Source organism: Mycena indigotica (genome assembly GCF_014461135.1).
Source record: "Mycena indigotica strain 171206Taipei chromosome Unknown Mind.scaff0006, whole genome shotgun sequence".
In the NCBI taxonomy this organism is placed as follows: domain Eukaryota; kingdom Fungi; phylum Basidiomycota; class Agaricomycetes; order Agaricales; family Mycenaceae; genus Mycena; species Mycena indigotica.
Genome location: NW_023503005.1, coordinates 3,980,892 through 4,003,945, shown reverse-complemented (window position 1 = coordinate 4,003,945; position 23,054 = coordinate 3,980,892). Strand labels below are relative to the sequence as shown.

The 23,054-nt window shown below is 49.9% G+C and overlaps 10 protein-coding genes across 10 annotated transcripts; 6 read left to right on the top strand and 4 right to left on the bottom strand.

Annotated features, from left to right (window-relative positions):
• Positions 1–2,140: 2,140 nt before the first annotated feature.
• Positions 2,141–3,204, bottom strand: MIND_00771200 (uncharacterized protein; the record flags this gene model as incomplete). The annotated part of the gene is made up of 5 exons (XM_037364404.1): positions 2,141–2,176; positions 2,224–2,360; positions 2,407–2,831; positions 2,881–3,048; positions 3,092–3,204. 5 exons carry the CDS (start codon positions 3,202–3,204, stop codon positions 2,141–2,143), a joined length of 879 nt encoding a protein of 292 aa, XP_037220048.1.
• Positions 3,205–3,402: 198 nt separating this feature from the next.
• Positions 3,403–5,618, top strand: MIND_00771100 (uncharacterized protein; the record flags this gene model as incomplete). Its single annotated transcript, XM_037364403.1, has 5 exons — positions 3,403–3,486; positions 3,528–3,973; positions 4,027–4,252; positions 4,303–4,983; positions 5,034–5,618. The coding sequence occupies 5 exons, from the start codon at positions 3,403–3,405 to the stop codon at positions 5,616–5,618; spliced, it is 2,022 nt and encodes a 673-aa protein (XP_037220047.1).
• Positions 5,619–6,702: 1,084 nt separating this feature from the next.
• On the top strand, positions 6,703–8,863 carry MIND_00771000 (uncharacterized protein; the record flags this gene model as incomplete). The annotated part of the gene is made up of 4 exons (XM_037364402.1): positions 6,703–7,839; positions 7,889–8,416; positions 8,465–8,669; positions 8,724–8,863. 4 exons carry the CDS (start codon positions 6,703–6,705, stop codon positions 8,861–8,863), a joined length of 2,010 nt encoding a protein of 669 aa, XP_037220046.1.
• A 527-nt stretch (positions 8,864–9,390) lies between these two features.
• MIND_00770900 (MGMT family protein) lies at positions 9,391–9,857 on the top strand (the record flags this gene model as incomplete). Its single annotated transcript, XM_037364401.1, has 3 exons — positions 9,391–9,466; positions 9,518–9,571; positions 9,643–9,857. 3 exons carry the CDS (start codon positions 9,391–9,393, stop codon positions 9,855–9,857), a joined length of 345 nt encoding a protein of 114 aa, XP_037220045.1.
• A 140-nt stretch (positions 9,858–9,997) lies between these two features.
• On the top strand, positions 9,998–11,398 carry MIND_00770800 (uncharacterized protein; the record flags this gene model as incomplete). Its single annotated transcript, XM_037364400.1, has 5 exons — positions 9,998–10,050; positions 10,109–10,159; positions 10,210–10,260; positions 10,310–10,382; positions 10,433–11,398. Exons 1-5 carry the CDS (start codon positions 10,040–10,042, stop codon positions 11,396–11,398), a joined length of 1,152 nt encoding a protein of 383 aa, XP_037220044.1. The 5' UTR covers positions 9,998–10,039.
• Positions 11,399–11,569: 171 nt separating this feature from the next.
• MIND_00770700 (uncharacterized protein) lies at positions 11,570–12,666 on the top strand (the record flags this gene model as incomplete). The annotated part of the gene is made up of 3 exons (XM_037364399.1): positions 11,570–11,910; positions 11,965–12,463; positions 12,511–12,666. 3 exons carry the CDS (start codon positions 11,570–11,572, stop codon positions 12,664–12,666), a joined length of 996 nt encoding a protein of 331 aa, XP_037220043.1.
• Positions 12,667–12,916: 250 nt separating this feature from the next.
• MIND_00770600 (uncharacterized protein) lies at positions 12,917–15,016 on the bottom strand (the record flags this gene model as incomplete). The annotated part of the gene is made up of 7 exons (XM_037364398.1): positions 12,917–12,937; positions 12,991–13,502; positions 13,562–13,634; positions 13,956–14,047; positions 14,098–14,232; positions 14,285–14,413; positions 14,476–15,016. The coding sequence occupies 7 exons, from the start codon at positions 15,014–15,016 to the stop codon at positions 12,917–12,919; spliced, it is 1,503 nt and encodes a 500-aa protein (XP_037220042.1).
• Positions 15,017–15,291: 275 nt separating this feature from the next.
• Positions 15,292–16,642, top strand: MIND_00770500 (Brix domain-containing protein; the record flags this gene model as incomplete). Its single annotated transcript, XM_037364397.1, has 6 exons — positions 15,292–15,441; positions 15,486–15,858; positions 15,905–15,987; positions 16,042–16,220; positions 16,270–16,549; positions 16,604–16,642. The coding sequence occupies 6 exons, from the start codon at positions 15,292–15,294 to the stop codon at positions 16,640–16,642; spliced, it is 1,104 nt and encodes a 367-aa protein (XP_037220041.1).
• A 117-nt stretch (positions 16,643–16,759) lies between these two features.
• MIND_00770400 (uncharacterized protein) lies at positions 16,760–17,194 on the bottom strand (the record flags this gene model as incomplete). The annotated part of the gene is made up of 2 exons (XM_037364396.1): positions 16,760–17,127; positions 17,176–17,194. 2 exons carry the CDS (start codon positions 17,192–17,194, stop codon positions 16,760–16,762), a joined length of 387 nt encoding a protein of 128 aa, XP_037220040.1.
• A 926-nt stretch (positions 17,195–18,120) lies between these two features.
• On the bottom strand, positions 18,121–22,852 carry MIND_00770300 (uncharacterized protein; the record flags this gene model as incomplete). The annotated part of the gene is made up of 12 exons (XM_037364395.1): positions 18,121–18,548; positions 18,603–18,705; positions 18,757–19,446; positions 19,496–19,724; positions 19,776–20,070; positions 20,121–20,212; positions 20,256–20,334; positions 20,717–21,227; positions 21,274–21,966; positions 22,010–22,235; positions 22,281–22,717; positions 22,766–22,852. 12 exons carry the CDS (start codon positions 22,850–22,852, stop codon positions 18,121–18,123), a joined length of 3,870 nt encoding a protein of 1,289 aa, XP_037220039.1.
• Positions 22,853–23,054: the final 202 nt, after the last annotated feature.

Genomic DNA, 23,054 nt, shown 5'->3' with positions numbered 1-23,054 from the left:
CCAAGGAGCAGGTGGACGACCTCATTGCCCCGCCCAAGGAAAGCGTCGGTGCTGTTAACGATTGGCTGGATTCACACGGAATCCACGCCTCCGATATCGTGCGCTCGTCTGCAGGTGACTGGTTGACGATTCGGGTCCCAGTGTCCCACGTCGAAAAGATGCTTGACACGGTGATTATATTGTCTGCTTGCGCCGCGAGTTGCTGAAATAATTGTGTCATTTTACAGAAATATCATGTCTGGAAACACGTCTCTACCGGCGAATATATCGTCCGCACTACGAGCTACAGTCTCCCAGAAGATCTTCATGACCACATCGAGCTTATTCAGCCAACGACTATGTTCGGCACTTTCAGGAAATTGAAGTCGACCATCCATTCGATTGATCCCCCTACCCCTGCTGGTCTTCAAGACCTTCCACCTATCACCAACCCGACCACAGGCGTAACCGTCGACGCGTCTTGCAACACAACGATCACGATCTCATGCTTGAAACAAATCTACAATGCTGTGGACTACGTTTCGAAAGGTCATGGTTCAGTCGGCATCACTGGCTACCTGGAAGAGTTCGCAAACCGAGCGGATCTGCAGGCATTCTACCAGGATCAAGTCCCTGCGGCAGCCGCAATCAATTCTACCTTCAAGTTCATTTCTGTTGCAGGTGAATCGGGACAATATCGCTGTTAGAGTTGAATAATCTTTTCCGAGGCGGACTCGACTCGCAAAACATCTCTGAAGCTGGTGGAGAAGCCAATCTCGACGTTCAATTTGCTTTTGGGCTCAGTCATCCCGTTCCGTCAACGTTTTACTCAACAGCTGGGCGACCACCATTCAACCCAGATATCGGAACCCCGACCGACACAAACGAGCCTTACACCGATGTCAGTTTGTTTCTTGTTTACCAACCTCAGACGCTGATGCGTTCATACATAGTGGCTTGACTTCATTTTATCGCATCCAAACCCACCGCTCTCGATATCGACTTCCTATGGGGATGACGAGCAAACTGGTATAGCGTGCCTTCAAGTTGGAAACTGGCTGCAACTCATTCTCAATAGTGCCCGAGAGCTTTGCGAGACGTGCATGCGCCGGATTCGCAGCCCTCGGTGAGCAAGCAGAATCTAACCTCTAGATTAGACATCTGAAATGACCTAGGTGTCCGTGGCGTCTCACTCTCTTTCTCCTCTGGTGGTACTGGTTTTTCTTCCTCGGAACAGGAATATTCTTGAAAACTATTGTAGATGGCGGCGTTGGTGACGGTGATCCCGATCCAGCAACACAAGAGTGTATCACCAACGATGGCTTAAACCGGGTCTGAATTTTCTGGCTTGAACAACACTTTTCCTTATCATACCCAGACTCAATTCATCCCGGGGTTCCCTGCATCCTGTCCATTGTAAGCTCTTTAAACGGAACAAAGGTCGCGCCATCCAACTCTTTTAGTGTTACTGCTGTCGGTGGAACTTTTCACTTCCCTGAAACTGCGGTCAGCTTTAGCGGAGGCGGATTCAGCAACTATTTCCCTCGACCTCTGTTCGTGTTACTTCCTATTGTCAGCCTTTCCTCATTCCAGTTCAGCTACCAGGAACTGGCGGTGTCGAAATTCCTCAATGAACAGCTCCCCAAGGGTACATACCAGGGACTTTTCAACCCCAAAGGCCGAGTCCGTCTTTCTCTCAACTGCAAACGGCATCACTCATATCTTCTGTTAGGCAATTCCAGATGTTTCCGCTCAATCGCGCTCCTTCCGCGTCTTCTTACGCGGCCAGATTCGCTCCATTGCCGGAACTTCAGCCTCCTCACCTGCATTTGCCGGTTTCGTGGCACTTCTGAATGACGCTCGTCTTTCCAAAGGCCTTCCACCACTGGGATTCCTCAATCCGTTATTGTATTCATTCGCGGCGAAGGGCTTCAATGACATTACGACTGGAAACGCTCCTGGATGCGGTACACCAGGCTTTAACGTTTGTTGTTTTTCAACTCTCTGCTGATATTGACATTTCAACTAGGCCACGGTTGGGTGGGATCCCGTTACAGGTCTCGGAACGTGAGTTTAGACTCGCTCTAGCGTTATGGAGGCTAACGATGAGGTTGTAGACCCGACTTCGGAAAGCTCCTCAAGCTTGTTACATAGGCAAAATCTATTTTCGCATTCGTTTCTTGAAGCGTTCCATTACCTAAGATCCATGAGAGTCGCAAAATGTTCCAAAACTGAATCGCCTACCACATCATCTGTTGCCAATTGTGCCCCGCTGTCGTTTTGTCGTGGTTGTTCTGCGGGGACCGGCAATCCCATTGCTTCTAGTTTGGCATCACGCAAGATGTCGGTGTCCGACTTCATTTTGAGACCAGGGCGATAGACTGCATGATTAGTCGAGATGAAAGGAGGGGGAATAATTAGACACACATCGAGAAGCAACCAGATGCGCCTCTTCTGGGTTGACTTTGGCGTTGTTCTGTACTTGTTTCCCCTCAGCAACATCCCTCTTCGCCTTCTCCGTGTCTTCTATGTTCTTCAGTCGCGAGTCCATCCCCAAATCGACTTCAGGAATTGCGGTAAGCATTGCGGCGCTATTTGTGACGCTTCCGTCGTCTGTTGGTTTTGACTTGTCGACCTTCCACCGGTCCGAGATTGTATATAGCGCTTCTTGCGGGTCGGCGGGTCGCTGGGCGGTGTCCTCATCGCGTGGTCTGCTGCGAACGGTGAGGTTGGCTTCAATATATGCCATCATATGTTTATCGACGTCGAGTGCATTGGTTTGCTGGGTAAAGTTGTTTGCGCGGACAGCCCGTCTTGCACGAGCATCGATATCGTCTTCGTCCCTGTCTTCGCTACGCGAGCCTGAGGCATCGAGTGAGACATAGTGAAAGACCACTCAACTCGTCGTCGACATCACGAAACCCGGGCCGCAGACCAGCTTGGACGACCTCGTCTTCTTCTCGCGGCCGCTTCCTGCGTTTGGCATCTCCCTTGGTGAGTTTCGCCGCATCAATCCCTTGACGCGCTTTTCGTAGTTTGCGCAATTCGATAAGGTCGTTCAAGTCGATACTAGCGGCTGTGAGTGGACGGAGAAGAGAGCGGAGACACACACGGGCCCGCGGTATCATCGTCCTCGTCAAGCTCTGGGGCTGGCAAATGAGCATCTGGTGGGGATTTCTCGCGGACGCGTTGTCCTTGCTGTGGTCGACTTCGTTTCTTGATCATAAATGCGCCTTGCCTACCGCAGTCACGGAGGTAGGTATATTACGCTGCCAATGCCGCGCCGTCCGTAAAATCGGTCTGAGAGAGTGGGCGTAGTGGACGACCAAAATAACATGCGTGACGCGTGTGACACGTGTGACACGTGACGACTGAACCTTGTCAACCGCACTTCTGTAGTGGATTTCTAGCACTTTCGACACTATGCATTTCATTGAGGTGGACATTAACTTGATCCACCGCGTCTTTTCTCTTCTCTCGGTCAGGGAAATCACTGCTCTCCGCCAGGTACACGCATCATTCGTTCAAATTCTTGAATTCCAAACCAGCTGTCCAAGACATGCCGCCTTCTCTATAACGCCACCCATGCAAAGATTGTGTGGATTAACCAAATGGAACTCTTGGAGACACAGAATGCGGTCCTTCCTGCACATGTCCTGAACTACCGCGTTCTCGACGCTTCGGTTCTTGAACCTTTGGTAATCCGACTGACCTCCATCGTAGACAAATGGCAACGGCGAGACTTAACCCCCACCCTGTATTCTTGGATAACACTCTCCTACTCGATAACATGGCTTAATGTTGTCGACGGCAGATGGGTTTTTGTCGCATTATCCGATCCTGAAGTCAGCAAAATCGCTTGCTGGGATTTATGGTGGCTTGAAGCTGGCTACGATGCTCCAGTCGCTGAGGCTTTCCTTTCTGGCCCTGTCCATACGGGTCAAGTAGAGGCGCAAGCGGAGGGTATTGTGCTCGCTCTCGGTGTGGATGGAGTGTGAGTGTCATAGTCCTTTTAAACTCCTTTTTAATACTAGTACTGCTCAATAGAGTTCCTAGTGTTATTGTTACCACTCTGCAGTGGAACTGCGACAGATATGTTTTCTGTGAGCTCTCGAAAATCGATAAATCGTCGCACGTTTTGCTCTTGGCTGGGTCGCTGGTTGGCTGTGCAGTCCTCAACGGTGCCAACACGCCCCATCTGGTCGACTGGAAAAAGAATGCTGTTCTCGACATTCCTGCCCCACCAGATGGCCTCGATACCCCAAGTCGACGTGTATGTTGCTATTCTCCACCACTTCTCGTTGATACAAAGTCTCCTTCCAGAGTGTGCCGCACCTAATGAACCTCTGGAAAGAAGTGCTCATTATCATAAGGTCCATCAGTATTGAGCTCTACCACCATTCACCTGTTGATGGTTCGGTCGTGTTCGTCAAAGAAATTGCGACCAGTACCATCTGGGAGGCTGTCAGCTATCCTACACAAACCTCATTGCGATTGCTGTTCGTGACTCGCTTAGGAATCGAGAGTATAATCATCGATGATTCAACTCTTCAACCTGAATCATCTCCAGTGTTAATGTGTCTCGCTAATGCGCCAACTTGTAATTGTTATGGACCAGAGCACCTTTGTGATGTCCTGTACCACAATGTGCCATGGTACCGCCTTTCGCTAGGTCAATCTGGACGGAGATGCCTTTGGGTTTCCGTCGCTGGTGGACAGAAAGGCCGCTATGCTGAACCATGTCTTATTACCGCCACACTGCCGTTCTCTTCATCCGACTCAAAACCACTCGACATGATCTCGTGGAACCCAGGAGCTGCCGATGGTCCTGCTCTTTGGGCTTTCCCCTGTATTGCCTTCGACGAAGCAATTGGCACTACGGTTATAGGGAATTGCTTCGGCGAACTTGCGTTCTATGATTGGGATCAACATTCCCTCCAATGTTTTGGCCTGGCCCGGGATCTGTCATGGGCATCACCTGCCCCGCTAGAGAATTTGCTGCCTGTACGTCCCTCCGCTACTCCGCGTGAACACTCTTGACCTCCTACTCGTAGCAAATCCCGGTGTCTCTTGATACCGTTCAAGCGCCGACAGTTGACCTCTCCGCCACCGAGCTTGAAAAACGCACATCAAGTTGGGGCAACGATGATCTGCACCTGTCCTCCATGTGGACCACCGACTGGTTCCGTCGCCCGTTCCGGATCCAAATGTGCCTTTGGCAAGGATCGCCCTCTGACTATGCCTGGACACTCCGGCGCGCCTTTGGCTTCCCCGGTCAAGTTATTCCGCAAGCATGTTTGGAACAGGATTTAGGCTCTACTCCGCTGGCAACCCTGATATTCCGCATCGGAAGGCGCTTGTTCAGTTTCAGTAAGGGAGACGAAGCGCAATTTAAATCCCTCCCCCTCAACGATACTTCGGGAACAAATCGCTTTGATCTAGGTCTTGCTACGGTACAGAATACAACATGCAGGACTGCTATCACCGAACAAACGGTCTACGATACTCAGCTGTTTAATGAGATTAAAAGTAAGGAAACTCCTCGTAATCGTTGGTTGGAGCTGAAGCAGCGAGGCGGGAGTGTAAATTGGGATAACCTTCTTTGCTACGCGAATCATTTAGGTTTATACTTTGACTGAATATCACTGAATGAAAACCATAATTTGATTCTGAGAGAATATGGAAACAGATTCATCAGAGGGCACTGATGGCGCTTCGGTACACTAAAACATGGTGTCGGACCTGGTTTGAATTCGGCGAACCTGAGATATGATATATTGTGAAGATAAACATCTTATCGGAATCTGGCTCTGAAATGAAGGCATCAGCTGTTTTATGGAAAGTGTCGATTTGTTCACCTGACACACCATTTGCTTATCAAAAATTGCCATTTTGGGCCCAAGGCGTTGATTGCCAGATTAGGAAACAGAGGAGAGTGCCTGCTAAACTCAAGCATTCAGCTGTTGTAAACAGCACATGGATCAGGATAAATCAGATATAATATGTATGAGCTACAGCGATATATAGCTCCAGTCTAAATAACACGAATCGGCCGGAGATTTTATTGCCGCTGGCATCACAACGGTAATAGTTGTACAGCTCCGATACAGCCAAATATCGATTTTCAAGGTGCACGGTTTTGGGTCTCATAATCGCACGGTGGCCCTCAATTAATGAAAGATATCTGTCGGTGGACTTAGTATGTAGCTGGGAACGGATCAAATTGAAGTCCGTGATTGAAAGCCACTCACCACTGCCTTTCACCTCACCGGTACCTTACTGCTCTGGTAACATTCAGAACACACACACTGAGATTCGGTAGTAACAGTGCAGTTGTTCTGCTTGGTATGACCGCAATGTTTTACATCGATTCCTTGGCTCTGACATCATTTTTTTCAAGGACTTGAAGGAGCTCCAACTTGACCCATTCCCCTCAAGACCAGACCGGATTTTTACAGCAAGAACTCCGAACAGAGCGATCTCGGAGAGCTAGAAGCTGTGGAACTGGCTGTGTAGTGCGTGTCTTGTTTTTTAGCTATGGGCACCTGTTAAGAGATTAAGAGACGACCAGAGCTCAGCGCTAAAGCCTTGCAAAGCCTTAGTCTCCTTCTCGGAAACTAACAGGGCATTCAAGTTATTACTTTGTGTGAGCGTCGGTGGTGAACGCCACGCCCCCCGACGCACTTCGTTTCCTCTGCACTCCCCTTCTCTTCGACCTCAACAATGAGTTTGCTCCAAGAGGAGGACGAGCATGCAATTTCCAGCTCTCCTATTTCCATTAGCGGGCCCTCGCCTCTCCGTCGCAGAACTAGCGCCAACAGCGATGAGATCGCTCGCTCTCGACATTCCCCAACGCTAGCCCGTTCTTTTGACCCGAATAACCCTGAGGTTAGGGAACGCCAGCGAACCATGGACGTGGACATGGCCATGCAACTTTCCCGTGCTCGCCGAGAGGGCTCCCCCATCGACTCTTCTCCTGAAGCGACATTTGCGCCCCTCTCTACCCTTGAACAACACGATCTGGAGATTGCCCAAGGTCACCCAGAATTCGAAGGGCGGCCAGACGCGCCGACGCCAACTCCAACGTTCGTGGAAATCAACCATATGTCCGCCCACGATCCAACGATGCTGGCCAAAGAGACGCAGCTCAATCCTCCGCCCCAGCTATTTGGCGGTCTACCTACCTACCAACCCAATGCTTCTGATCCAGAATTTGACTTTGGGCCTTTGGAAGAATTCTCTGCCGCAGAAAAAATCAGACTCGACGCCGCTGCCCCCAAATTTTCCCTGAATGCCTTTCGCGCTCGAACTGTTGCACCAAACAACGAAGATACCGCCGCTATAGCCGAAGATGCTGAAGCAGGTCCTTCTGATGGACCCCGGCGGAAGTTGAGCCATAGTAACCCCCGTCCACGACATAAACGCAAGAGTGGTGGTCGTAAACTGGCGTTGTTTGAAGGCACCGGCGGCGACCCACCACCTTTCGGTTTGGACGGAGTTCCCGCTGCACATACAACAACTGGTATTCCCGGAATTCTGCATTCCGGACACGACAGGCCTTACCGGTTCTCCTTTTACTCCAACTCTTTATCAGCGACTGTCCACGCACGGAGTTTGAGCGAGCTCCCTGCAGAAGGCCAGTCGTTCAGTCAATTATTCGCTGGTATTTCTCCCTCGGAAAATCCTTCACGGCCAACCCGGCCGGGCCCAAATCCGCTCGTTGGCGACAAATCAGCACGATTCTCGAACTACAAGCCTTCGGGCGAACATCCGCGACACAGTGCAAACGACACGGAGGGAGGAACATGGTGGCTTGATATTCAGAGTCCGACCGATGAAGAGATGAAGATGTTGACCAAGGTTCGTCGCTAAGGCCTTGTCTTCTCAACATCAAGATTTAGAGCTATAGGTGTTCTCTATTCACCCGCTGACAACCGAAGACATCCAAATGGAAGAAACGCGCGAAAAGATTGAGCTTTTCCGGCACTATTACTTTGTCTGTTTCCGTTCGTTCGATCAAGATCCCTACAGCCCAACACATCTGGAGCCGCTCAACATGTACATTATTGTGTTCCGCGAGGGCACACTGTCTTTCCACTTCCGGCCTACACCTCATCCGCAGAATGTCCGACGCCGAATCAAGCAACTCCGAGACTACATCAGCGTCACTTCCGACTGGATTTCGTATGCACTTATCGACGACATTACCGATGCATTTGGGCCTCTGATTCAAGGCATCGAGTATGAGGTCGACAGCATTGACGAGTTGGTGTTGATTCTAAGGGAGGCGGAGACGGGTGATATGTTGAGAAGGATCGGGACATGCAGGAAGAAAGTCATGGGGTTGTTGCGACTGATGGGCAACAAGGCAGATGTCGTCAAAGGTCTGGCAAAACGCTGCAATGAGCACTGGAGAGTTGCGCCGACTTCGGATATTGTGAGGCGAAGTTTTTTCACCCTGAAGCACCGCTAATCACATTCCAAGGGTCTTTATCTTTCCGATATCCAAGACCATCTCATCACTATGACTCAGAATCTCAACCACTACGAAAAGATTCTCTCGCGCTCGCATTCGAACTACCTGGCGCAAATTTCGATTGAGATGACCGAGGCGAACAATCAAATCAACGATGTTCTGTCGAAACTGACGGCGTTGGGTACGGTGCTCATCCCTATGAACCTCGTAACGGGTTAGTAGTCTCTTTTTTTTTTCGTGCAACTGCGTCATCTGAGGCCACTTACAGGTTTGTGGGGTATGAACGTCCATGTCCCTGGACAAGATGTACCCGGATATGCCTGGTTCCTGTCCATCATTGCAGGCCTGGTCGCTTTTGCTGTTATTGGAGCATACTCCACCTATAGATTCATGGTCCGCAGACGCTAGAGTTTTACAGACAAAGGATTCCTTGTATTTTTACTCCATCTAGCATACAATATGCAGGATACTGTAATATGGGATAAACACCCTGGAGTCTAACAAACGACTGGTCATTGTTGGACTACTTTTTATATCGGTGAGTCCAGTTTTGGGCAGAGCGCACTATGATGGTCGACGTCGATCACAACTGTCCAATGGCGTCGAAGGCCTTGAATCGAATCTGGACGGTGAAGTTAAGTATTGACATAATCATGCGACGAGATCTCACCTTACCAATTGAACGAAGTCCCCGTCGAGATCGATGGTTGGTACGAAAAGAGCGAGGGGGCTACTTATGTGGAATGGGAAAATTTGGGGTATCCAACGATTGGTCTTTACTTTGACTTCCAGTTAGAATGCAGTACACAAGTACTTGTTGATCCAGATTCAGTCGCTATGATTGTTAAACTTGTCGTGTCACAATTGTGATATCTTGCGATTCTTTCTTTCGTCCATACATAACAAACACCGCACGGTAAAATAATATCTCAGCGATGGATAGCGCAGAATTCCATGCAGCAGTGTATGAAACCGTTCGTCAAATTCCAGCACAAAAAGTGACTAGTTACGGTACGCGTTATGTAATGTGTGGAAGATATAAGCCGGACAAACAGATTGAAGGCCACATCGCCAGGCTCCTTGGCATGCCAAACCACTCACGACATGTTGGACAAGGTAAGTAAAAGTTCTTGCCAGAAAGGTTATGTGCATTCCATCCACCAGCTAATGACTTACTTGGTCATTAGCACTCAAATTTCTGACTCCGGGAACGACACCACCGGTACCATGGCATCGCGTGATATCTTCTTCTGGTGCTATTTCTTCCCGTGGTCCTGGAACAGATGGCGCAAGGAGGCAGGGCGATGCCTTAGAGGCTGAAGGTGTTGTTGTGACCGCAGGTCGTGGTGGGGAGTTGAAAGTCGATTTGGGGAGTTATGGTTGGTTCCCTGATAGTGTCTAATGTCGTCGAAGCTTGCGAACCTGAGCGCTGAACTTGTCTTCGGGCAACGGAGTTGGGTGAGAATACGCTGAGAATAATCACCCAAAAATGGCAATTATTGTGACTTATCGGGTCACGTATTGACAAAGACGGCCGACACAGCAACGACGAGCTTCCTCTCAACCACGACGCCGAAAATCACTATGGGACGATGGTAAGCATCCAATCCTCTTCGCACCACTCTTTTCGCTCATTCTGCGTCCTATGTATAGGACAAACGAGTACCAAGACACCGTCCTCACCGCCAAACTCAAGGGCCTCGTGTAGGTGTCAGAAGCTTGTCGTCAGCACGAACTCAAAAGATTTGAGATAGCGGGGGCGCGATCAAGCGCGCGAAGTTGGAGGAAAAGTCAGAGTTGATCAGGTACGCTGTTTTTGGACAGTTGCCTTTTCTGAACGATTGCGGGGTGTAGCTACAAACATTTCGTGGAAGATCTGGATCTCGGTGACTCCTTCACGACGACTATCATTGATATTCTTGTCCAGGTACACTTCAATGGTAGTCTGTCGTGTTTTACTTGACCTGTGAATTGTAGGAAATGGCTGCCCGCCGTTCGCGAAGTAATCCGAGCGACCGACGACTCATTGCGGACCAAACAGCAAAAAATCTGCGAATGTTATCGACTCCCCTTCGTGTCTACCAAGAGCGCGAGCAACGCACCACCGTCCGGCGACGAATGTCTGAATATTTGTCTGCACCTCCACAGGAAATGGACTTGGAGGAGGAGGATGAGTTGGCTTCACCTGACCCGCTACCCGAAGGCATTCGCGTGAACGATGAACTATTCGACGCATATTCACAACGCTGGGCTCGACGAAGGACCACTGCTACTGCTCCAACGCCGCCTTTGTCTGATGACATAGCAACGCCCCCCGCTTCTAATTCTCCCCCAAGTTTGTTCTCTCTGACTGATGCGGATCGGCTATGGAACAGACATAATCGTCCACCATCCCTTCGTCGTCTTAACCGTTCTCGCGGGGCGGATTTCAACAGTTTCACCGCCCATCGTCGTTCCGTTGCTCGTGACAGCGATCTACACGCTTCGCCTCCATCGGCAAGCAGTTCTCGAACAGCTCGACGTTTCTTTCCGTCAACCGGGTCCCGTCGACACCAAAGCTTGCAGTGGGTTGAAGCACCGCCGGCCTCCCGTATTCGTGTCAATGAGGGGAGCAGTACCACCAGTACTCCAGAGCTAGAAGGTGTCCCAGAGCCACTGTCTTTCCCCAGCTTCTTCGCTGACTCGGAGCCCCCTACTACCACATTTTATTCATACCCGTCCCCATCCCTCATCCCCGAGTCCCAGTCGCGTCCACGGCTTCGAAGAGGCGGAGTTCGACCTCCAGAATCACTTTTGTTTGGCCATGATTCCAGGACTACATCAGACGATGACGATGAAGCAGCTGGGCCCGTAGCGCAGCCTGCCTCCACTGTTGCAGAAGCCGGGTCGGGGTCATATCCTACTCCTGGATCTTCTGCGGGCGAGACAGAGGCACCTCTCTAAAAACCTTTTACTTGGTTCAAACTGGTCATCTTTATAACACAAAAAAATCAGGAATGTAGTCTATATATCTGTATCCACTTGGTTGTGTCGTTTTGTGTCTCAATTATCTTTACTGGTTTGTTTGAACAATTTTTGTCACAGCCGTGTCTTTTTTGGACCAAACAAACCACGATGACCACACCAGTCACAATGGACTCCGCTGTAGCAGTCCCGGTCCACAGACTGCTCGAATCGCCCACAACACGCGCTATAGAGATCTTTGACTGGATAATCACCGTTTCGACGAACCCCATCTCCAATTCGCGTGATTGCGATGCGCTACACGCAGCACTCGGCATTCCACTGCCTGAAATGACATTTGGCAGCAACTTTTTGAAGATGGAGCATAAGCCGTCGAGGTGGGGCCTCGAGTTTGCGACGTTGGATGCGCTGAGGGAAGTAAGAAATGGAGAGTTGAGGGAGGGCGATGGCGGCGTGAAGGTTGAGCATTCTGAGGCTTGGCTAAAGAGCAGGTGCGAGATCTTTTCTTCTTCTTCTTTCCTCATTTCCCACAAAACAACAAACAGGACAGACTCATCTTCGACACTCCCGATGCCGAAAACGGTGCCCACGAAGCCATACGATTGGACTTACACAACAACTTATGCCGGCCATCCAAGAGTTTGGACTCCAGAAACAGAAGAAACTCTATCTGAAGCAGGATCGCGCTCTACGACACCTGTTGCAATTGAGGAGCCTCGTGAATGGCAATGGGCTCCAGCCGATTCGAATGACTCATCACACGCTATACCACTTGCGACACTCTCCCGGCCAGACCCAATCTTATTCTACGCCGAAGTCCCACTTTTCGAAGACGAGCTGCACGATAATGGCGCTGCACACCTGCTGATCAGAGTACGGGTCATGCCGACATGTTTTTTCGTACTGGCGAGGTTTACGCTGAGGGTGGATGGAGTGCTGTTCAGGATAAGAGACACAAGGGTCTTCCACGAGTTCGGAACTGGTGTTCCGCTGGTGGTAAGGGAATCAAGTGGTTGGGAGGCAGAGTATAGCAAAATAAAAGGCGTGCGTTGCATTTGATCCTTGCGAAAGCTGCTCCTTAATAATTATAGGCGCTTACACGAAGGGACGACCTATCCCCTCTGACAGACTCCAACTTCATTGCCAAAGTCCTCACGGGCATGCCACGAGAGACATCACAAGTAACTGGGGCAAAGACTGGGTGGCGCGGCCTTGGGACGACTACTGAGGTCGCTATTCTTGGTTAAATCAGGACAGAGGCTTTCGCGTCGATTATCAAAAATTGCCCGATTTGGGCTCAGGCGTTGAGTAAATGGAAATAAAAATAGGAACTGTTTGATTAAGAGACCAACTAGACGAGTAATGAAGTGATTTTTGTACTATAGTGATTACATGTAGTCTGAAGAATTACTGTTAATTAGTAAATTGTGCCGCATTGACGATGATTGTACCTCGACTTATGTTTCCTGGGCCTTGCATTCCACACAAGAACCCACTCTATGGGCGCATTCCATGGCGCTTAACGCAGCGTCTCCGTCAGCAATAATACCTTCGTCAACCAACGCTTTCACCAGACGATTCGTCCACTCCTGACACCTTTCAAACCTCGGATGTGTTGCAAGCCAAATAGGGTCGTCTGGATCTTCTGGCGTTGCATTTGGTGCACGGTACGGAAGAGGAATGCGACCAGCGAGGCACTCGATGCGGTCGCGAGCATTCGGCTCATTGCGAATATTATATGACCCCTCGTCGACGAAATCAGCCGCGGAGATTTGACCAAGGTACAGGTAGTGCGAAGTCTTTGCGAGCGAGCCAAGAGGAGCGGTTGCGTAGGCGTGCTGCACGGTTCCGCGGTCGAACCCGGTTTTGATCTCAAGCGCGAAGTCGCTGTTCCATGGATTTCCCGACACGTTGATAAGTTTGCCGGTGTGTGCATCGTCAGAGAGGAAGGGGATGAAAAGGAAGTAGTGGGAGCGACGTGTCGGGTGGCAGGTGTAACCTAGGAAGATAGAGCGTGTTGCTGTTCGCTTGGGACAGCTTGAGTCGCCTTTAGCTTCGTTTGTCGGGATTTTGTTCATCTCTCCTAGTAGACACGGACGCATAAGTAAATCGTTTCCATATCGGCGAAACTAGTAAACCTACTATACCGTCTGCTCCATACTGGGATGGGACGCGAACCTTCGGGGCTGGTCTCCATTGAAGTTCCTTGAGTTGGCTAGATATGTGCCGGGTGGGTTGTCCAAAGGAGAAGGAAATGGACAGTAAAGGAAGGACTCGGGGTCAAGTTGTCAGTGAAATCCAGGTGACTGGCAGAGTGCGAGGTTGTTATGACGGTGGGTGTTTATTTGCGACAACAGAACTTGCAGAGGTTACATAAGGTCGAGGGTCCGTGATGGCATCACTTCCGATTCCGTCACACTACACAACTTGCTCAAAATCACAACAATTTCCTTCAAAAGAACAATACTATATATCAGACCCATCTCCGTCACTTTCTGGACCCAAAGCAGGACCACTTAAAAATCTTTCGCCCCACCGTCATACCCGCTTGCTGCAAAAGACTGAACCAGCTTTCTTTTTCAACTGTAGCGCCGTAGAATACACGTTGTGCCCAAGCAGCAACGGAGCCTGATCAATTGGTCAACCTGGCTTCTTCACTGGACTCCAAGAAGACGAACCTTTGATTGGACCTTGCTTACCGAAGCCAAAAACGCGAAGGATGGGCTGGAAAAGCCATACCTCTGGTATCAACATTACTGCCAACCAAAAGAGGAGCCCGGAGAGCAAGGCAGGGTGTTGCTCGGCAATATCACCTTATAACCCAGTGAGAAACGTGAAAAATTCAGCGGTTCTGACTGAACTCACCAATTAAGATGAGTCCGTTGAAGAGTCCTGGATGGATGATCGCCTCCCAGACTGACTCTATGCGACTCGTTTCGACGCCGTGCTTCTCCAAAACGCGAACAAGCGCGTCGCCGACCTTATCCAACGCAACTGATACAGCCTTAACTCTGTCTTCATGCCCCGCCGCGTTTTTAGGTTCCGGAAACACTCACTTTTGCGCCAGGATTTTGATGGCCGGAGGCCCAGCATCTGCTGCAACTCTTGGGTGATAACGTCTAGGGCTGCTGCCAAATCATCGGCAATATTGCTGGCTACGACCTCGGCATTCGTGGCCTGAGTTGTTCCTCCAGATGAGATCTGAGGCTGGGGCGACACTATTTCATGCAGGACGGAAGCACCGTGAACGAGGTCTTCTATGTTTGTCTTGAGCTCGTTAACTTGAGTCCCGATCTCTCTCGTTGCCTTGTTTATGGCCTCAAGAGCCTCGCGTTTTGCGCCATCCAGCTTCTCTTGTGTGCGTCGCCAAAAATCAAAACTATCCGACTCTGCCTCATCCTCCGCCTTGTCGCGATGCGGAAAGAGTCCAGACAACCGGTCAGAAAGCCAGCTGGTGCCACTGACTGCAAAAAGGCTAGTGCCGAAGCCTGGATAAGTCACTGGGAACTGGATTTGAACAGCGATAACACGGGGGAGGCTGACGAGCAGAAGTATGGGCCAGACAACTAGCAACAGATAAGCGGGGGAAATGCGCATGATGGTGAGGGTTGAAAGTAGTGTTGCCTGAAGCTTGTTCGTCAGGTCATTTTATACTCACAAAGATAGACGCCGTAGTTATACTCACAAAGATAGACGCCGTAGTTACATAATTTCGAGAGGAGGCGTCAATAAATAATCTCAAAGTACTCGTTTAATCAGCGCAAGAGGCTGCCTATCCGTGAAAACCAAGGCGTTTTCCTCGAATTCAGGGGCAATATTTCCTCGTTTAGCAGCTCTTCGTGTCACAGGTGTCACACTTCCATTTTTCCGCCATGTCGACGCGATTTGAGCCCTCGACGATCAAGAACAAGATAAAACGGGAGGAGATTGCCAAGAAGGCGAAGAAGGCAAAGTCGCAAGATAAACTGCAAAAACGACTAGCTCGAGCCAAACTGGAGGCTGAGGATCCTGCTGCCAAAAAAGTATGTGCTTGTGGTTTCGCCTCGAAATACTCAACTGGTGGCAGAAACGACTAGCGGAGAATGTACCTCGAACACTCGACAACATGCGAGAATTTGACCCATCGTTTCTTACCGCGGACCCATCTTCATCTTCGACACAAGAGCAGATAGCTGAAGACATGGCAGCAGACCCATTTGCTTCTTACTTCTCTGGAGAGACAGACCCAAGAGCTCCGCCAAAAATTCTGATAACAACGTCGCCCAAAGCGTCCAAATCGACATATGACTTTTGTGACGAGTTGGTCGGGATATTCCCTGGAGCAGAGTTCATTCGTCGGAAGAAGGGCAAAGGGTTCGAGATGGGGAGGATAGCGGGCTGGGCGGCAGGGAGAGGATATAAACATATGTGTGTGGTGAATGAAGATCAAAAGAAGCCAAGTGTGTCCCAGTGTTTCTTCAAACTGGGTCTAATCTTGTTGACCAGATGCTATAACTCTCATCCATCTTCCAAACGGACCCACTGCGTATTTCAAACTGACCTCTGTGCAGCTAACAAAACAAATCTATGTGCGTTTGACTAATTAATGAGCCTTTAAATTCAGTACCTGACATAATTTTCAGGGCCATGCCAGAGCAACCCCACACGACCCCGAACTGGTCCTCAATGGATTTGTAACCCGACTAGGTCATGCTGTCGGTCGGATGTTCCAAACTCTCTTCCCGCCTCTGCCTGAATTTCAGGGCCGACAAGTCGTCACACTTCACAACCAGCGCGATTTTCTATTCTTTAGGCGCCATCGGTCTGGTTATTCCACCAAGTCTCATTGGCCTGACTGAACGACATCATAGATACGCGTTCCGCTCGACTGAGAAGGTCGCGCTGCAGGAGATTGGGCCACGGTTCACGCTCAAACTACGATCATTACGCAAAGGAATACCTGCCGTCCAGCAATTTGGCAAGGCTCCCGAGCCTCTCTCGATTGAGGTGGGCAACAAGGAGGGAGGCGAGGAGGATACGCCGGAGCAAGAAGATGAGCCAGAAATAACGGAATCTACGCCACCTCTGGAACCACCGGTGCCAACACCTGTCGTCCCACCGCAGACAGACGAATTTCTGTGGCAGTGGAAGGTGCGCTGCTTGTTCATTTAGTGTGGGGTAACTGACGTCCATATTATATCATAGCCGGAGCTAGAAACGACGAGAAAAACGTTCTTCTTGTAAAGCTTATTGTGGGTTGGCAGATTGCAATGCAATGCAAGTCACACATCATCCGCTCTTGACGAGCTCAGCAACTCAGAGTTTTACTATTCAACATATTCAACATTGTTATCAAAAGATTCACTGGAAGGTTAACGGCCAGCTACCCCGGATCCCTGCCGACGCGCTCCCCTTGCCATTATAAATTAAACCCCCATTAGAGTCGAAAATCTTCGCAGTTGTGGCGGTCACCTTGACCGTATATGTGTTTCCTGCCACATTTTCGGTGACCATGCCTTTGAACGCGCCGTTTCCGAGATTGCCGCATGCGCCAGTTCCGACGTTCTGATCCAGGGAGGCGTTGAGGGTAGTGCCATCTCCGAAGAGGATCAACTGCACGATGGAGCTGGCGAACTCGCTTTCAGCGGCTTTGATTCGCTCGTCCAGATCAGCGGCAAGAGCAGCATTGGAGCCCAAGTCAGGAACTTTGTCTTTGAGGGTTTTCAGCGCTAGATAAATTAGTGGGGGGAAGCTTCGCTGCTAGATTTGGAACATACAAACATCCCAGGCTGACATCTTTTCGATGGAAGTTCAATGAAAGAGCTGCAAACTGGGTTATTAACGGAGACCATTCATGAAGGAGAGACCAACTTGGGGTAATATAGACGGGGGTCAAGCTCAAGAAATCCCACAGTTTGTTCCTTTATAGGCTTTCAGGCTTGCTCCACGCTCCGGAGGGAACCTCGACTTGAATTGTGTGGTTGGCGCATCGAATGTAGTGATGAATGCTGGGCAAATGACGGGATGCTTGAAAAAACAACAAGGAAGTGCCTGAAACGCGAAACGCGCTGCCAAATTTAACGTGCCTAAGGGTGGAACCGTGGCAAGAAAGCAACAGGAGATTCGGGGTGGCCGGAAGTGTTTGTATGCTTGTTTTCTGGCAGGATGCTCGATGTTCAGGAATGACATAACCCAGTTACAACACGAAAGTCATCATGAATCCTTTCGCCATCCAACATACCAACCTCTAAGTTAGTTAGCACATAGGGCAGCTTCAAACAATACTCGGTAAAGAAAATTATGATTCTGGGTAAGAGAGCTGGGCTGGTCTTATATACGGTCTGAGTCGTGTTCAAATAAAACCCGAGATGATAACAACGCTCCAGGATGCCCTGCAATGGAACGTGCCCCCCTCTTTCCGCCATCGGTTTCGATTTTTTCCTCTTGTTGAACGCTCCTCCCAGTATTCCTGCCTGTACGTTTCTGCCATCGTAATGGCTGTCCGACGCGTCGTGACCATCTTGGTAGAGAGCTTCCTAGAGATCGCGTTCTCTTCGTCTTCCGGATATCTTGGGGGAACAGGCCATGAGCGGAACTCATGGTAGTCGCCCGGTTTAAGAAAGTAGCGATTCCCAACGCGTACGAGTAACAGTTTTGAGTCGAAGATTCTAAGAGAAGGACAAGCAATCAAGTGTAGCAAATATCAAATCTATTTACTCTGTTTATTCAGGATAGGTACGATATCTTGGGTGACCTACATTGTTCCACTCCACATAGCCCCCGCGATCCTTCATTTCCAGCCAGCGAATTCGAGGACATGGATTGTGGTATACCTCTTGGTGAAAGCCATCGATGTAGGCATGGCACATGGAAAATGCCGTGCGACGAGTTGCGGTCAGTTTTGTGGGGGCTCTCCAGTCGATGGTCGGCTCCTGCTCCTGCTCCAAATCCCGAAGTGTGCTTATTGCCGGTGACAACGTACATAATGTCTTCTCGTCGCCATCCCAGTGCTCAAAGTAGCGTTTCCCAATGCGGAAGGTGACGGACTGGTCAAGCGCGTCGGGGGATGGCTGGCCATAGTATTGAGGAATCACTCGACCCGGGATTCCGAAGGCTTCCCTGAGCATCCACGCATAGTCGAAAGGCAAACCTTGCCAAAGATGTTTGGTTCTACAACCTGTCCAATTCCCGGCCCATTCGATACCATTAACAATAGGATCTTGGGACCAGTGGGCCGTGCTGTCAGGCAGCGATTCAGGTGAACCGAAAATTGGCTGAGGAGGCACATCGAGAGCTAATGGCGCCAACTAAAGAAAGCAAAAGTGTAAGGGAAAGAAACCCAACGTGCGGACACTTACCGACAACATCTTCGTCGACCGATGCTCAGGCCTCCAGAAGGGGTATCGTGACAGCCACAGGCATGCCAACAAATGCTCATCCAAGTCATAAAACTCCAGTTCTCCGAAACAGTTCCCGACGACAGCTGTGCCGAGAGCCTCATCGAAATCGAACCGGGGTAGTGCCCAGAGCGCTAGTTCATTATTTGGATTCATGGGCCACGAGACAAGCTCTGCATGACCCGACGCTTCTGGAAGTCGAGCGGACACAAATGATGGTAGTGAGTAGTCCTTTCCAGGTTCTCCTACCACAGATATCCACATGAATCGACGGCCGGAGTCACCCACAGACAGTCCGTACCACCGAGCAGCGTGGTCGATGAAGCTGCACGGAACACTGGCAGTGGGACCTCGACAGCTACACAACGGCGCTCGAGCAACACAAATAAGACTCGGTGTTTGTGTGTTAATGTCCAGCACTCGGTCGTCGATAGTCAAAATTTCAAGACCAACGCGGGTGATTAATGTCAGCTGTGTGGCTTGCAAATGGGTAAGGGGAGTAGCAACAGCTTCCCAAATAGTAGAACGCGTGATATGTTGAACGAAGACGATGGGGTCGTTTGATGATGGCGGACAGTGATAGATTTCGACGCCAACCGAGTACACGATAACGAGAACCTCGCCAGACAATGTGATCAGATATGGGACACTCTGAAAATGATTAATTGGACTCTCTCCGAGAAGGGGCAACATAGCATACCGCTCTGACCGAGTTAGAGAACCCAGCTGCGGCCTGCGGGATCTCACGAATAGCTCCGTCTCTCCAATTAACCAGGTGAAGGATGTTGATACCGTCACGAATAGCGCAGCCAACGAATGAGCCATTTAGCATGAGGATATGCGACGACTTTTCGATTCGCGCCAGTTCATAGAACGCAAACGTATCATCTTCTTGTTCCTGGAGTGTGGTTACGAGCACACTGGGGTTTCTGTTGCGACATTAGTCGCCGTAAAAAGGCAAAAGAAATTTGCACACGTACTTGCCATCTAGTCCGAGGGTTAGAACAACGCCATTCTCTTGCATCTCTACTTGCGCAGTATCGACACGACCTGGAAGGAATGCAAGAGCGATTGGGTTGATATCACCACATTGCAGCCACCAGAAATCCCAGCATGCGAGAACGCTGACCTTTTGGTCAGAATACGCCACAAATACATATCGGCCATCGACGATGCGCAGCCATGTTATCGAGTGTGGGACGACCAGAGAGACGGACTTGATTGGAGTCATATCGTGGCGAGCCCACTTGTTCGCGACCGAAGTCAGCCGGAAAACTAAGGCTTCAAGGACGTCGGACTCGAGGAGGCGATAGTCTTGCACATACGAGGGCAGTACAGCCCCTTTTGCTTTGAGGACGACCAAATATCGAATCCAAACAACCCTTGAATGTGTTGCATGATACAATGAGCGACAAGTCTGTAGGATGTTAGAATTGTGCAGACTGTAAATAAGCACGCACCTGACGGAGAGAGAGGACATCATTGACCAGTAATTCCTCGCAGATACAATGTATAATTTCGAGTTCGAGTTCAACGAAACTGAGCATGAGTGAGGGGTTCAACGAGCCAACGACATCTCAAACTAGCTGACAAAACTTTAGTTCCGCGCTTGACTCACTTGGTATCCAGCCACGCCAAATGGGGTCACTGCATACTGCATCTGCATTGTTTGTTTGTTTGTAATGGTTTGAACCAAGTTTGAACGCAGTTTGGGCAAGGACGAGGTGATGAAACGAGACAACGTGACACATTGCATGTCAATTGTTTTGGTCAAAAGACTTGATAAAGTGTAAAAATGAGCAGGATAGGATAGAATTACCGCAGTGGTCCCGAATCGGAAAGCGCAGCAAAACAAGTATGTTCTAATCCAAGTAATGGCCAATAAATTGATAATCTATATTCTTCCACTCCACAAAAGCACCTCGTTCCTGCATCTCCAGCCAGCGGTTCCGATACAGCGGCGCAGGGCTATCCAGCTCCGCCAATAGGTTCATCATGTAAGCTTGTCTCGCAGTGATTGCTGTGCGTCTTGTGGTGATCAATTTCGGACTACGCCGTAGGTGAAAGAACAGGTCATCTGCATCTCCTGGATCTAGTGGCGCGCAGTGGAACTCGTTCTCGTCCCCTTCTCTCAGGACAAAGTAACGCCTTCCAACGCGAAAGAAAAGAGCTTGCTCATGCGCGCTATCCCATCGATTGGCATAGCCCTGGGGAATAACTCGTCCTGGAAATCCAAATGCTTCGTGAAGGATCCATCCCAAGTCGCACGGTGCGCCTTCCCATAAATGGGCTTTCCTATACTGCGCCCAATCTGTTGACCATGAGATATTGTGGACAATGGAGTCTTGCGACCATTTAGCAGTGATTTCAGGTAGCGAGTGGAGTGAAACAGGAGACGGGGCGTCGACAGCGTCGACATCCATTGGTGAGGCCTGTATAAAGTAAGGAGAGTAGAAAAGCTAATTTTCGAGTACGAACGGATGAAACCTGCGTTAGAAGATGCCCAGATGTCCAGAAAGGGTATCGAGCAAGAGAGAAGCATGGTACCAAGTGTTGATCCACATTGTGAAAATCCAACTCTCCAAAACAGTTTCCGATGACCACAGTGCCTAAGGCCTCGTCAAAATGCAATCGCGGGAGCGCCCACAGAGCAAAATCGCCCATCGAATCGACGGGCCATGATACTATCTCCGCACTGGTAGTGTCCAAAGATCCAACGACAGGCGAAGGGAGTTTTGCTGACATAAGACGTGGCGTGGCGTAATTGTTTCCTGAGCCATTACCGACCGATACCCACATGCATCGACGGCCGGAGCTGCCAACGGAAAGATGGTACCACGGAGCCTTGTGATAGATAAAATCGCATGACTGGGAAGGGCCACAACAACCGCACAACGGGGCTGGAAAAATACAAAGTAGAGCGGGTGTTTCGAGGTTCATGTCAAGTACTCGGTCGTCAATAACCAAAGTTTCGAGACCAACACGAGTGATGAGCGTCAGTTGCAAGGCTGAAAATCCGATGGCAGTACTCGCAACAGCTTCCCAGATGGTAGAGCTCACGATATGTCGGACAAAAACAATGGTTTCAGTTGTTAACCAATATATTTCGATCCCAACGGAGCGCACGATAGCTAGAGTTTCGCCAGAGATGGCCAGGAGATGCGGAACGCTCTAAGGACTGATCAGCTTTGCTCTCTGATAGACGATGACATACAGCATTGCCTGGTGTCTCCAGTCCGCCAGACGGCGCGGGAATCTCGCGAATGGTCCCACTTCTCCAATCCACCAAATGAGGAACGTTTAGGCCGTCACGAATGGCACAACCTATGATTGAGCCATCTAATAGAAGGACGTGCGATGAATTTCCAATTCGTGCAAGCTCATAAAACCTGCATGTATCTTCCTGCACTTGCAGTGTTACAACCACAACACTTTGCGTTCTAGTTATATGTGAGCAGAAAATCACTAAAAATAAGGCCACTTACTCGCCGTCCAGCCCAAGCGCTAGCACAATTCCGTCCTCTTGCATCTCGACCTGAGCAGTATTGACACGTCCAACTAGAAATGCCTCAGTCGCCGCACTGGGATAGCCAGCTTGCAACAACCACAGATCCCAACAAGCAATACTGCTAGCTTTGCGGTCGGAGAACGCCACGAACACGTATCTTCCGTCAAAAATATGAAGCCATGTTATGGAGCCAGGGACTGAGATCGTTGAAGTGGCCGTCGGAGTCATATCTTGACGTAGCCATTTGTCCCCCACGAAGGTCAATCGCAAAACCAGAGTTTCAAGGAGGGAGGGTTGGAGTAAGCGATAGTCTTGAGCATTTGACGGTAAGACAGAGCTTTGTGCTTCCAGCTTCTCCATCTGGTGGATCCAAACGATCTTTGAACGTGTCGCGGCATCGAGAAAACGACAGGTCTGGTTGGGAAGAGTTCATGGGACGTTTTGCAGCGAAAAGCCACGCACCAGCCGAAGGTTGAGGACATCGTTGACCAATAGGTCCTGGCAGACCAAATGGATGATTTCAATGTTCAAATCCACGAAACTGGGCATGGCAAGCTAACGAGTCAACGAAGATATTAATAATACTAGTACGCTACTTTGGTGGTGACTCACTTTATCCAAAGCGGGCTGCGACCAAGGGCCACATGCGAATTACATCGTCGCGAAGGACGAGTTCTTGCAACTTCTTCACAGTTGGAAGAGGTTGAGTTGGAACTTGGGCAAACAAGTCACGCTGACCGAGAACATTCTT